The sequence below is a fragment of the Vigna angularis genome, chromosome 8 (genome assembly GCF_016808095.1).
Source record: "Vigna angularis cultivar LongXiaoDou No.4 chromosome 8, ASM1680809v1, whole genome shotgun sequence".
Lineage (NCBI taxonomy): Eukaryota > Viridiplantae > Streptophyta > Magnoliopsida > Fabales > Fabaceae > Vigna > Vigna angularis.
Window position 1 is genome coordinate 10,503,785 of NC_068977.1, and position 12,483 is coordinate 10,516,267.

The 12,483-nt window shown below is 43.3% G+C and overlaps 1 protein-coding gene across 1 annotated transcript; it reads right to left on the reverse strand.

Annotated features, from left to right (window-relative positions):
- Positions 1 to 4,785: 4,785 nt before the first annotated feature.
- On the reverse strand, positions 4,786 to 6,656 carry LOC128193480 (pentatricopeptide repeat-containing protein At5g47360-like). The gene has a single exon (XM_052866908.1). The coding sequence runs from the start codon at positions 6,450 to 6,452 to the stop codon at positions 5,028 to 5,030; it is 1,425 nt and encodes a 474-aa protein (XP_052722868.1). The 5' UTR covers positions 6,453 to 6,656; the 3' UTR covers positions 4,786 to 5,027.
- Between the last annotated feature and the right edge of the window lie 5,827 nt (positions 6,657 to 12,483).

Here is a 12,483-nt window from a genome sequence, read left to right on the forward strand (position 1 = left end):
TTGTTGTCCAGAAAAACCAATTTTTCTTCTTAGCCTAGCCACAATAGAAGCTTCAAAAAGTCCTTGTGATGTAACTTGTTTGTTAATGTGTTTGATATTGTTGAAACGAAAGGCAAAGTTGATTTGTGTAACATTGTGATAGTTGAGAGTTAGACACACATCCTTATACACCATTGTGCTTGAGTGAAACACTTTCCTTGGTGAGGATTGGTTCCATGCACTCATTGAAAACAACTTGCCATTTTTGTTGATCTATCATTTGCATCTATCTTGTAACTTTTAATTTGTGAGCACCATGATTGAAGTTTAGCTTGCTAAGGCCATATTCTCTCTTGAATGTAATTTCTAAGATGAGCAAGCATGATTGATTTTGTTTATTTGATTGAAAGCGTGCTTAAAGATACTAGACCATTGTGATTGAATTATTTGCTAGAAGTACTTTTGCTTGAGGACAAACAAAGTTGTAAGTTTGGGGTATTTGATAATGCTAAATTTTACCATATTTTAAGCATCATTTTAGTAGCAAAATCAACTCCTTTCTAACTTATAACTTGCTTAATCCTCTTGTTTTGTCTTGTTTTCTAAATAATTGTGTTTTTGGCTACTTTAATGTACTTTCATCAATAATCCCTTATTTTGTAGCTAAAAATGAGCTTGGAAGAGTCTCCAACAGTGTATAGATGAACCAACCACAAGGCATGCAGAAACGCTCGGCGCCAGTGACGCCAAGTGAACGCTCGTCCTGGAGCAGAAGAGGACGTTCGTCCTGCAAGAGAAGTGGACGCTCGTCAACATGCAAGAGGACGTTCGTCCAGAGAGTTAAGAGGACGCTCGTCCAAAACGGAAGCACAAGCGGACGCTCGTCCAGAAGAGAGAAGTGGACGTTCGTCGAGTGTGAATGAACGAGAGGACGCTCGTCCAGGAAAGAGGACGCTCGTCCAGGAAAGAGGACGTTCGTCCAGAAGAGGACGCTCGTCCCAGGCAGAAGTGGACGCTTGTCCAGGCAGAGGACGCTCGTTCGGCCAGACAGGCAGAGGACGCTCGTCCAGGCCAGGCAGAGCAGGACGCTTGTCCAGCTAGCAGAGAGGACGCTCGTCCAAGTAGCAGAGAGGACGCTCGTCCAGAACGCTCGTCCAGAGGGATAAGATGACGCTCGTCCAACATTTAGGACGCTCGTCCAATTTCAATATCCAGATGGTCCGCGCCGGGCGCGACGGTGCGCCGAGCGAGGCTTTTTGCGAGAGGCTTGCGCCTGGGCGCGAAACAGAGAGCGCGCCGGGCGCGACTTTTCGCCAGATCCAGCTTATTTAACCTAGAAACGCGAAGGGGTTTGGGTCTTTGGTTATTTGGAGGCGCGATTTCACTCAGAGGAGAGCTTGGAGGGCTGTTAGGGTTCGTGGGAACACTCCCTTCTTCCTCTTAGGTTCTTCATCTTCTTCCATGGCCATTTTGTAAGCTTTAGGGTTCTCCATGGAAATGGAGAACCAAACCCATCTTGTTGGAATTAGTTGTAGCCTTTGAATTCTTGTGTAATTGTTGAATGATTTGATTATATATATGCCTTTTCTATCAATTGCTAGTATTCTTGTTTCCAATCTTAAAGCTTGCATGTAATGGGAACGTTCATGACTTGATTTTGGGGTTTTATGGATTATGGGAACGTAAGATGAAATCTTGAACTGAAATAAGAGTCCTTGTGGGTCATTGATTCTAGGAATGGAAGATGATTCACATGTTGTCTTAGATCCCAGCTCTTTAATGCGGGTTTTGCTTGTTAGATTGCCAAGGAATTGGGGTTTGATAAGGAAAACCTAGGCTCTTTCACCTAAGGAATTAGGGCTAGAGTGTTTTAGTGGATTGACTTTAGTAAATTGATAGAGAGGAGACGAAATTGGTCACACACAAGAGTGCATTGGTGAAAACTAACCTTAGCAATGTCTTTTCATACCATTTCTAGTCTTTTCCATTTCCAAGTGCCTTCAATACCAAAGTCCAACCTTGTAATTATGTATGAATTTATCTTTCTGCACTTGTTTGTAAATTGATGTTATGTTATTGAGTCTATATGAGTTGTTAATCTCACAATTCTCTAGTATTACGAGTCTCTTGGGAAAACGATACCCGGTCTTACCGGTTTATTACTTGAACGATTCGGTACGCTTGCCGAAATCGAGCCCAACAAGTTTTTGGCATTAACAAGTTTTTGGCGCCGTTGCCGGGGATTTGGGGATTGAACCCGAGTCCTAGCAACGGCTAACAAGTTTTGGGTCATCACCTACCATCCTCTAAGTGAGGATGAGTACTCACGGAACATCAGGATGGACAACCAGCATTAGCATGCCCACAGTCATACTTTACAAAATTCCATATTCATATTCATCCATACAAGAGTCATTCCTCCCTGGAACGCTCGTTCAAAATCCATAATCATTATTTCATCTCATATATTATTCGTTCATTACCATTCTTCACTTTAACTTCATTTTCGTCTTTCATTACAATTTCATAAAATAACGAGCGTTCAGCCCTCTTCATAACGAGGACGAACGTGAAAGACTAGACCGAGAGATTCTCGTTTCCGAACCGAATAAAACTGACACTTCAGATTTACCGAACGTCATTTTCTATTTGAATCAGTTGAATGAACTGACTCTAGGAAAATCAAATCATTACTCAAAGAATAATTTAAGTAGGAAGGCTCTAGGCCGAATCCAAATAGATGAAGACATCTCAAGACGAGTAGAAGACCATACCGAGAACAATTTAATTATCGAAGCCGACTGCCAGTCAATGACCGAACGCGGTATACTGATTTACAGAAATTTGGACGAACGCTATTTCCACCAGTTTGGTAATTTAATACTAGGACGAGCGTTTCGGTATAAGACCGAACGCCACTCATAACGAACGCTTTGGGTCGAGACCCATCGCAGACTTGTACTCATAATAGAAATAGAATTCAAGGTAATACGAGATGGTGAAGATAGAATTTAGAAATGACTAAGTGTCCAAAGTTATAATTATAAGCTTCTCAACTCCTTACATAACACTCGGTTGTCTACGTTCGGCCGAACGCTCAAACGTAGTACTATTACAAGAGGGCGTTCGTCCTCAACTAGATTCTTTCCGAATGAAAGAATCCCTTACCAAATCATTTTCACTGGAATATCGAACGGTCAAAGACCGTCCAGTAACGTACGTACATAATCATAAGGGTATTTCTTATAATGGTCCATATTATCAAAATTCCAGATTTAACATATCAGCTCATACTTTATAACTTCATATCAAAATATCAATTTACATACTTCATAATTCACATTATTCATTCATACTTCAAAGTGATGCTTCATACTCACATTCATAAATATCAAACATTTATCATACAGATCAACCAACATACACCATATTCGTTAAATCAAACAGCGATCGTTCATACAAACACAAAATATGAAATAAATCAAATAAGCTTCCCTTACCTGGATTCGTGAACAATTTGTCCTAAACACAGATTTGCAGCTCACCCCAGCTATCGTTTTCTACCCTCAACGACCACTTAACTCTTCCAATCAAATCTAACCACAAAAAAACGAAATACTTAAACTACACCCTTGCATGCAGTCAAAACTTGGTTTTGCATGCAACCCAGAAACGAACGTACAGGGTCGAGAACTTATCAGTTTCAGATTCTGGATCTGTTCGGTTCAAATTGAAGCTTACAGCGTCGGGAGTACTTCTATGGTTTCTGAAACGTGATTAGAGTAGAGGAAAATGAGTTACAGTAAAGAGAAGGAAGAGGTTTCTAGAGAGAAGGAGGAGAAATGGAAGCTCTGAGCTTGGGGAGAAGAAGATGCGTGCAGGAAAGTGGAAGAGTTTTTCGAAAATCCATTTTGTTCTCCCCACATCCACACGAACGTGCGTCTCTCCTGTCGACACCTGCACCCCCATTACTGACTTCCATTCTTTCCTGGTGACACTTGGCGTGAGTTACAGAGTTATGGAAGTGCGTTTTTAATGCACTGCAGAGGGGTTTTGTGAGTAATTAAAGGGGATGTGACAGGTGATTAATGGTGTTCATTTTCCAAGGTCTTACACTTCCTCTATATTAATGAGTTTGCTGTATAGTGATCAGTAGGCAGCAGCATTATAAGCCATATAGAACAAGTATCAAATTTGAATGGTGTTCAGGCGAGCCATGTTATGATTAACTGAAAATGCAAAGGATGTGCAATAAATAATTAGAATTCATAACTGAGTTTGCAAAATATAAACCAGAAATTTTATGATGGCCTTCACTTCAACAAAATGTTTCGCTGGCTATATTCATCATCTTTAAATTTGAATTACAAGTTAATTGTCTTGTCTTTGTGTTGACTTAGAATGCTAATGGGGTCAGCGGTTCTAGTCTAATTAGCCAGCTTATCTCAATTTTATTATTCCAATAGTTCACTTCTCACTTTTCCCACTATCTTATTGTTACCGAATCTTAGTAATTACTTTATTTTAAATCAGTTAAATCTATGATCACCAGTTAAAATTTGCAATTCAATTATTAAGTTCATTTAGTTTGCTTGCAAAACCCCTTAAACTCAATTACTGATGACTCCCTCTTTGTGTAAGATGAGAGGCCAAGCCTTCCATGCAGAGAACAAGTGTTGGACTAATCAAACAGAGAGACGAATGCAACGAAAATAAGGATGGATGGATGAACGAATTCAGTGACTATGGTGCGGTGTGTGATGCGAATTGGATTAAAAAAGCATTTTGTATGAGGAAAATGGGCTTGCCAACTTATCGATATTAAAAGGAATCTACAGGAGAATGGGTATAGCATTCACAGATAAAGATAAGCATATTGTTTCTCAAGAATACACTGTCTCCTATAAGGGGAAGAAATGAACAAAGTACCAGCAGACTACATCACAGAAACCAATTCTTACTGTTGCTGTTATACAATGCAAACTTATGATATGACCAGAGGCAGCAGAGAACAATGGACGTGACCTCCTTCATACGACCTTTTATCATCAAAGTCCCTTACGAATGCCAGTCAAATGATTCACAAGATCTTTTTCTCCAGATTCTATTAGGACATCGATTGCACCCTCTTTGTATGGAGATTGCAGCGGAACTGATTTTTTAAGCATTATCTTGGCCAGCTTTGTGGCCTTGGTCAGGTGGCTTCTTTGACAAAGGCCAAATAAAAGAATAGAATAAATATCAGAGTCAATGGCAGACAAACATCCCTTGTTCTCAATTGCTTCAAGCAAGTAGAATCCATCCAATACCCGGTCCTTCATACAGAGCTCCTTTAGCACAAGGCTAGATGCCAAAGTATCAGGTCTGGCATCACCAGAAAGCATTTCCATGAAGAGCTTCATTGCTTCGTCCAGCTTTTTAATCCTTATCAATGAAATCACAAGTGAACTGCAACAATCACCATAAGAAACACCATGTTCCACCACAAACTTATCAATCAACTTGTAAGCTTCTCCTACACGACCCTCAACACAAAGGCTATCAACCAAAGTAAAAACAGTAACATGATTTGCATGGCACCCCGAAGCTTTCATTCTATCCAGAATATCCAATGCTTTCGTCCACTGACCTCTCTTACAGAAACTTTGAATCACAGATGTATAACTAACAACATTTGGACGGCAATCCCCACCTTTCTCCATTTCATCCAACAACTCCAATGCCATTTCCATAGATCCAGACCTACACAAGCCATTTAAAATGACTGATAAAAGGACCAAATTGGTTGAACATCTATGTACTCTCATAACCTTAAGCAAAGAATAAGCATGCTCTGGGCGACCCACATCACATAATCCCTCCACTATTGCCATGTACGTAATAAGATCAGGGTAAAGATCGTTCAAACTCATCTCCCCGATCAACTTCTCAGCCGTTTCAATGTCGCCATTCTTGCAACATAGCCTAATAACCACATTATACATCACAGTGTCAGCACCGATGTTGAAACTCTGCTCCATCTTCCTCAACACCCACAATGCCACGTCAGCTAGTTGGGCTTCTTTGCACAGTTTCAGAACCTCCCTGAACATGTTGACATTGACTAAACACCCTTCGGCCTCATAAGACAGAACGAGATCACGAATAATTTGGGCATTTTGCTGAATCCCAAACAACTTGCAAGCTTTGCTGTACGTGTAAGCACTGTGCCTGTAGCCAGATTGAAATCCAGCCCAAACGAAAAATCTGACGCCCAATAGAGGTTGCTTGGGATGACAGGAATTGAGGACTTCAATGACACATTGAGAATCGAGTTTAGGCTTAACCTTGGACAATGAGTTCTCAACACTGCCATTGTTTTGGTGGAGATGGGTACAGAGGGTATCGACCATGCCCATTCGGTGGGTGGAGAAAGGAAGAGTTTTGAGTGCGTCGCAACGCGAGAAAAGCCGAAACTTTACAAATTGGGGCATAGGGTTAGTGGACGAGAAAGAAAAAGGAAGAACGACGAAGGTTGCGTGAAACAGAAAAGGGTCTAATTGATTTGATTACCAGTGCCTGTGTATGTGAGGACGAGACTCCATCAGCCAAGAAATGAGTTGAGTTGGTTCCTTCCTCCTTCTCACACCGCTTCCAAATCCAATGGTTTTTTCAAACATCCTCTGGATCAAAAGATACTAAATATTTATTGTTTAGTTTGACAAAAATCTATAATTTTTTATTTATGTAAACAATTTAAAGTTTGATAAAGTATATATTATTTAGATAGTTTTTAGAAACTTTAATTTAAAAAATATAATTAGATTTTAGTGGACCAGGATTTATAAATGTTACCGACCGGTCCTCCCGATACATAGACCGAACGTCCACCCAGGTTGAGCACCGAGACCGAGCGTCAAGGTATGATTTCTGGACAGATTCCTTACTATGCAATATATTCATGCATCACAGACCGCTGTCATATTACTGAGCGTCGAGTGCCTTTGGTAGGTACCGACCGCCCGGCTTGGAGTAGGAGGACGACCACCTGGAGTGCATAGGGAGAAACCCTTCCCAGTGCGTCCAACCCTCGGCCAAGAGGTAACCGTCCGTCCGGTCTTGGCCCGGTCTTCTTCAGTTCGTGGGATTCAGCAGTGTCCGTCCGCCCGTCTTTACCGTTCGTGATCGTCCGCCCGGTCTTCGACAAACTTATGTGTTTTAACAGGATCCCTCCTGTAACGCCCCGGCAACTCACAGGGACCATCGACTGCCCCCACAGATCACCACCAGGCTTTCCAGTGTGCTTTGTCCTCACTCGCACACTTTCCGGGAAAACTTCCCAGAAGGTCACCCATCCCAGAATTACTCCAAGCTAAGCACGCTTAACTATGGAGTTCTTATGAGTCAGGCTACCGAAAAGGAAATGCATTTTGGTGATATGAGTAGTCAAATCAATTCCTTTAAGCTATCCTTCAACTGTATAGTCCCATACCTACACAGTCTCCAGATCCCTCTCATTCCGGTGTATGTTCGATTCGTCCATGTACCCCTTCCACCCGAAGCTGCCAGGAGCCGCTCCTTGTCTGTGCCCCTGCACCATGCTTCTTGCACCGGCGTCACTCCCCGCCCTCGTCTCCGTGCCCGGGTGTCACATGCCCACCAGCTTCCGTCTGGTTCGTCCTCGAACCACACCGTACTGGGAGAGGCTAGGCTCTGATACCATCTCTCCTGTATCCGTACGACCATCACGGTTAGAAACCACAGCCACCACATGCAAGAATGAATAACCAGAATTATCACATTATAAACCCACTACATATACTATAATAATTCCCATGATAAATCGACTCACATGACACTGCATACTAGTCTTTCATAAACTGATGTCGTTTACTTGTAATTCGTCGTCATAACCTGCTCTCAATAACAGGCGACCCGAGCCGTCATCCATCGCGACTTCAGACCTATCTCCCCGACTCCTCAAGGACTAACGAGTAAAAACATCGATACTACGCGTAACGATGCACTATACTCAACACGAGCCGAAGTCAGTGGGCGAGACATTCACCTCCTCGTGCAGAAGAAGGTGACACTCGAATCTCCGTCTCACGCATGAGACTAGCAAAAATGCTAAAAAGACCGACGAAGTTACAAGTAAATAACATAGTGTATGTACCACCTCCAACCGAATAAACGTGCTCAATCACGAAGTCATACATATTCTCAATAATATGTATAACTAGAATAAACGTGCTCAATCACGAAGTCATACATATTCTCAATAATATGTATAACTAGAATATACGTGCTCAATCACGAAGTCATACATATTCTCAATAATATGTATAACTAAACCAATATTGGATCAAGGAAAATAACCAACAATTCTCAATAATTGCTTCAAAATACTCCCACGGATTCATGCATTATTACCGAACGCTATTTCCAACTCTGATGCTGTCTGAACGAACGTCCTGAAATCAATCCTCATCAAAACCGAACGCTGCCGAGCTCCAAGGACGAACGCTCATAAAACCAAGGACGAACGCTCTCAAAATCAAGGACGAACGCTCCCAGAAAACAAGGACGAACGCTCCCAGAAAACAAGGACGAACGCTCACTGAAACCAAGGACGAACGCTCCCAGAAAACAAGGACGAACGCTCCCAGAAAACAAGGACGAACGCACACTGAAATCAAGGACGAACGCTCCCAGAAAACAAGGACGAACGCTCACTGAAACCAAGGACGAACGCTCCCAGAAAACAAGGACGAACGCTCACTGAAACCAAGGACGAACGTCCAAGATCCACACCGAACACTTAAAACCGAACGTTCCCTTATATCCAAAAACCGAACGTTCACTCATACTCAAAAACCGAACGCTCGTTATACACCAAAAGCCGAACGCTCATAATTATCACAAGGCCGAACGCTCAATTACTGAGCCGAACGCTAGGATCCATCATTTAGGCCGAACGCTAAATCATTGGACGCTTTGGACGAGCGCATAAGATCAAACATCCTCAAAGACCGAACGCTCTACATAACCTACGGACGTTCGTCTTGAGACCAAGGCCGAACGTTCAAGATTACTCCACGAAGATACTAAGTTACGGACGAACGCTCATAATTCACTGTTTAAATACAACTTGGACGAGCGTCCCATATATTATGACGAACGAACGCGGACGTTCGTTCAGAATTGAACGCTCAACAATTTGGACGAACGTCCAATTTCACCAGAATTGGACGAACGTTCAGAAGTTGACCGACCACTATTTGGTCGAGCACTGTTAGGACGAACGTCCAATTTTGACTTCCCAAAATTGGACGAACGCGCATTCTGCAGAAATTCTGCAGAATCGCACCAGAGTCCAGAAAGCCCAGAAAACCTCCATTTTCATTTCTTCTTCCCAGATTTTACCCAGTTTTTCATCAAACACTAATAACTCAAAAATCAAGGAAATAATTCAAGCTCCCCTTACCTCTTGAAGACTTCCATGTAAGTTTTGGGATCAATCTCCTCCCAGACGTGCAGATCAAGATCTTCCAGGAACTTCAGCAGCTCTTCACTTCCTTTTCCAGCTCTTGATGCAAGAACGCCATCATCACCAGATGCCCAACTCAGGTCCTCCTCTAAGCCCCTTCCAAGGTTGGAACAGCTTCCCATGGGTGCTCTTTGGACGGGTGAAAATGGGAGAAAGGGTTCCCTCCCTTTGGTTGCTCTCCCTCTCTCTCTCCCTCTCCTGCCAAAAAATGAATCCCACACCTTGCAAAGCTTCCCGTAAAATGCACCCCCAATAATTGCATCTTGATAGTCAAAGAGGTGGGTGACCACCATGTCCCCACCATGTCCAAAAAATACGGGTCTTACACCTCCGGATCCGGTCGAAACAATAAACAATTATAGTTGACACTTATAAATATATACAATTTATTTGTGTTTCGGTGGAAAGTTTTGGGACCGAGAGACTAACCTGCTGACGCGTCTGGGCCGCTCGCTCGCCTTCAAACTCTAGCTGTTGGTCGATCGGTGTTGGCGCAAGCCGATCGGTCTCCTTTTGGACGGGGGTGGATGTACCTGCAAAAGGTACTCCGACGCTCAAGTTAGGCGTGTGATTTTGAGGAGCCTCGGCTCTTAGTTGAATGTTTAGTGAATGATTTTCACTACTGAGTATTTTAGAGTAGCGTAGAGTGAATAATGCGTAAGTGGAACCTACCTGGCTTTCGGCCCTGGCTTTGTATTTATAATTTACCTCATGGATCCTAAGCTGATATAAGCCCAATAAAATATAAACAGAATAAGATATAAACAGATTACCTGAATATCCGGTTGTTTGTTTGTAACCACTCGGTTAATATTTTATACTATACATTATGCCCTCCAAGTCCGAGTTAAGCGGTTGGCTTTAGCCGTGGTTAACTATAGGACTGATGAGTTTGAGGGAGGCTGCGTTGGCGGAACTGAAAGCGTTTTACCGCTCGACCTTCAATAGTAACCGAGCGGGATTTACCGCTCGTCCTTCAACAGGAACCGAGAGGAATATACTTCTCGGTCTTCTACATTAACCTCGAGCGGGATTTACCGCTCGTTCTTCAACAGGAACCGAGAGGAATTTACCTCTCGGTTTTAGACACTTATCGAGAGGGTTTTACCGCTCGACCTTCGACATAAACCGAGCGGGATTTACCGCTCGTCCTTCAACAGGAACCGAGAGGAATTTACCTCTCGGTCTTCGACACTTATCGAGAGGGTTTTACCTTTCGTCCTTCGACATAAACCGAGCGGGATTTACCGCTCGTCCTTCTACAGGAACCGAGAGGAATTTACCTCTCGGTCTTCGACATTTATCAAGAGGGTTTTACCTTTCGTCCTTCGACATAAACCGAGCGGGATTTACCGCTCGTCCTTCAACAGGAACCGAGAGGAATTTACCTCTCGGTCTTCGACACTTATCGAGAGGGTTTTACCTCTCGACCTTCGACATAAACCGAGCGGGATTTACCGCTCGTCCTTCTACAGGAACCGAGAGGAATTTACCTCTCGGTCTTCGACATTTATCGAGAGGGTTTTACCTCTCGACCTTCGACATAAACCGAGCGGGATTTACCGCTCGTTCTTCAACAGGAACCGAGAGGGATTTACCTCTCGGTCTTCGACATTTATCGAGAGGGTTTTACCTCTCGACCTTCGACATAAACCGAGCGGGATTTACCGCTCGTCCTTCAACAGGAACCGAGAGGGATTTACCTCTCGGTCTTCAACTTTAACCTAGGACTTACCGGTCATCTTTGAGATGGCTTTACTTCTCTCTCGAGGGGGATTTACCGCTCGGTCTTCGACCTAGGGGTGTTTCCTAGGGAACGGGCTTTACCGTTCGGCTTTGAGAGGGTTTTACCTCTGCTTTGAGCTAGGAGTGTTTCCTAGTGAACGGGATTTACCGTTCGTCGTTGAGAGGGCTTTACCTCTCTCCCGAGGGGGATTTACCGCTCGGTCTTCGACCTAGGAGTGTTTCCTAGGGAACGGGCTTTACCGTTCGGCTTTGAGAGGGTTTTACCTCTGCCTTGAGCTAGGAGTGTTTCCTAGTGAACGGGATTTACCGTTCGTCTTTGAGAGGGCTTTACCTCTCTTCCGAGGGGGATTTACCGCTCGGTCTTCGACCTAGGAGTGCTTCCTAGGGAACGGGCTTTACCGTTCGGCTTTGAGAGGGCTTTACCTCTCTCCCGAGAGGGATTTACCGCTCGGTCTTCGACCTAGGAGTGTTTCCTAGGGAACGGGCTTTACCGTTCGGCTTTGAGAGGGTTTTACCTCTGCTTTGAACTAGGAGTGTTTCCTAGTGAATGGGATTTACCGTTCGTCTTTGAGAGGGCTTTACCTCTCTTCCGAGGGGGATTTACCGCTCGGTCTTCGACCTAAGAGTGCTTCCTAGGGAACGGGCTTTACCGTTCGGCTTTGAGAGGGTTTTACCTCTGCTTTGAGCTAGGAGTGTTTCCTAGTGAACGGGATTTACCGTTCGTCTTTGAGAGGGCTTTACCTCTCTTCCGAGGGGGATTTACCGCTCGGTCTTCGACCTAGGAGTGCTTCCTAGGGAACGGGCTTTACCGTTCGGCTTTGAGAGGGCTTTACCTCTCTCCCGAGAGGGATTTACCACTCGGTCTTGGACTTGATCGTTAATTATGAACTTTGCTGACGAAATTGGCAATTAGTGTTTGTAATAGGAGACTTCCCCTTCGTTAATTGAATTCCATGAAGTCCGTTTATGACTAGATCTTAGTATGCACTTGCATAGTTGATGGCGTGGATTTTGATATATATTTCTTCAAGATGTTCATTGCTGAAATTCTCATGATGATATATATTATGGTATATAACCGTATAATAAATGATTCGGTTACCAGATATTATGAATTGCACCGAATAAATAATACAGATAATAAACAAGGTATCAAAACCGTCTTGAGATTTTATAATATTGTTGTTGATAGTTATATCTAACACAACAATTTCTTTGACTATTTTAAT

Coding starts and splice junctions, on each gene's coding strand:
- LOC128193480 (XM_052866908.1), bottom strand. CDS start 6,452: ATGCCCCAATTTGTAAAGTTTCGGCTTTTCTCGCGTTGCGACGCACTC.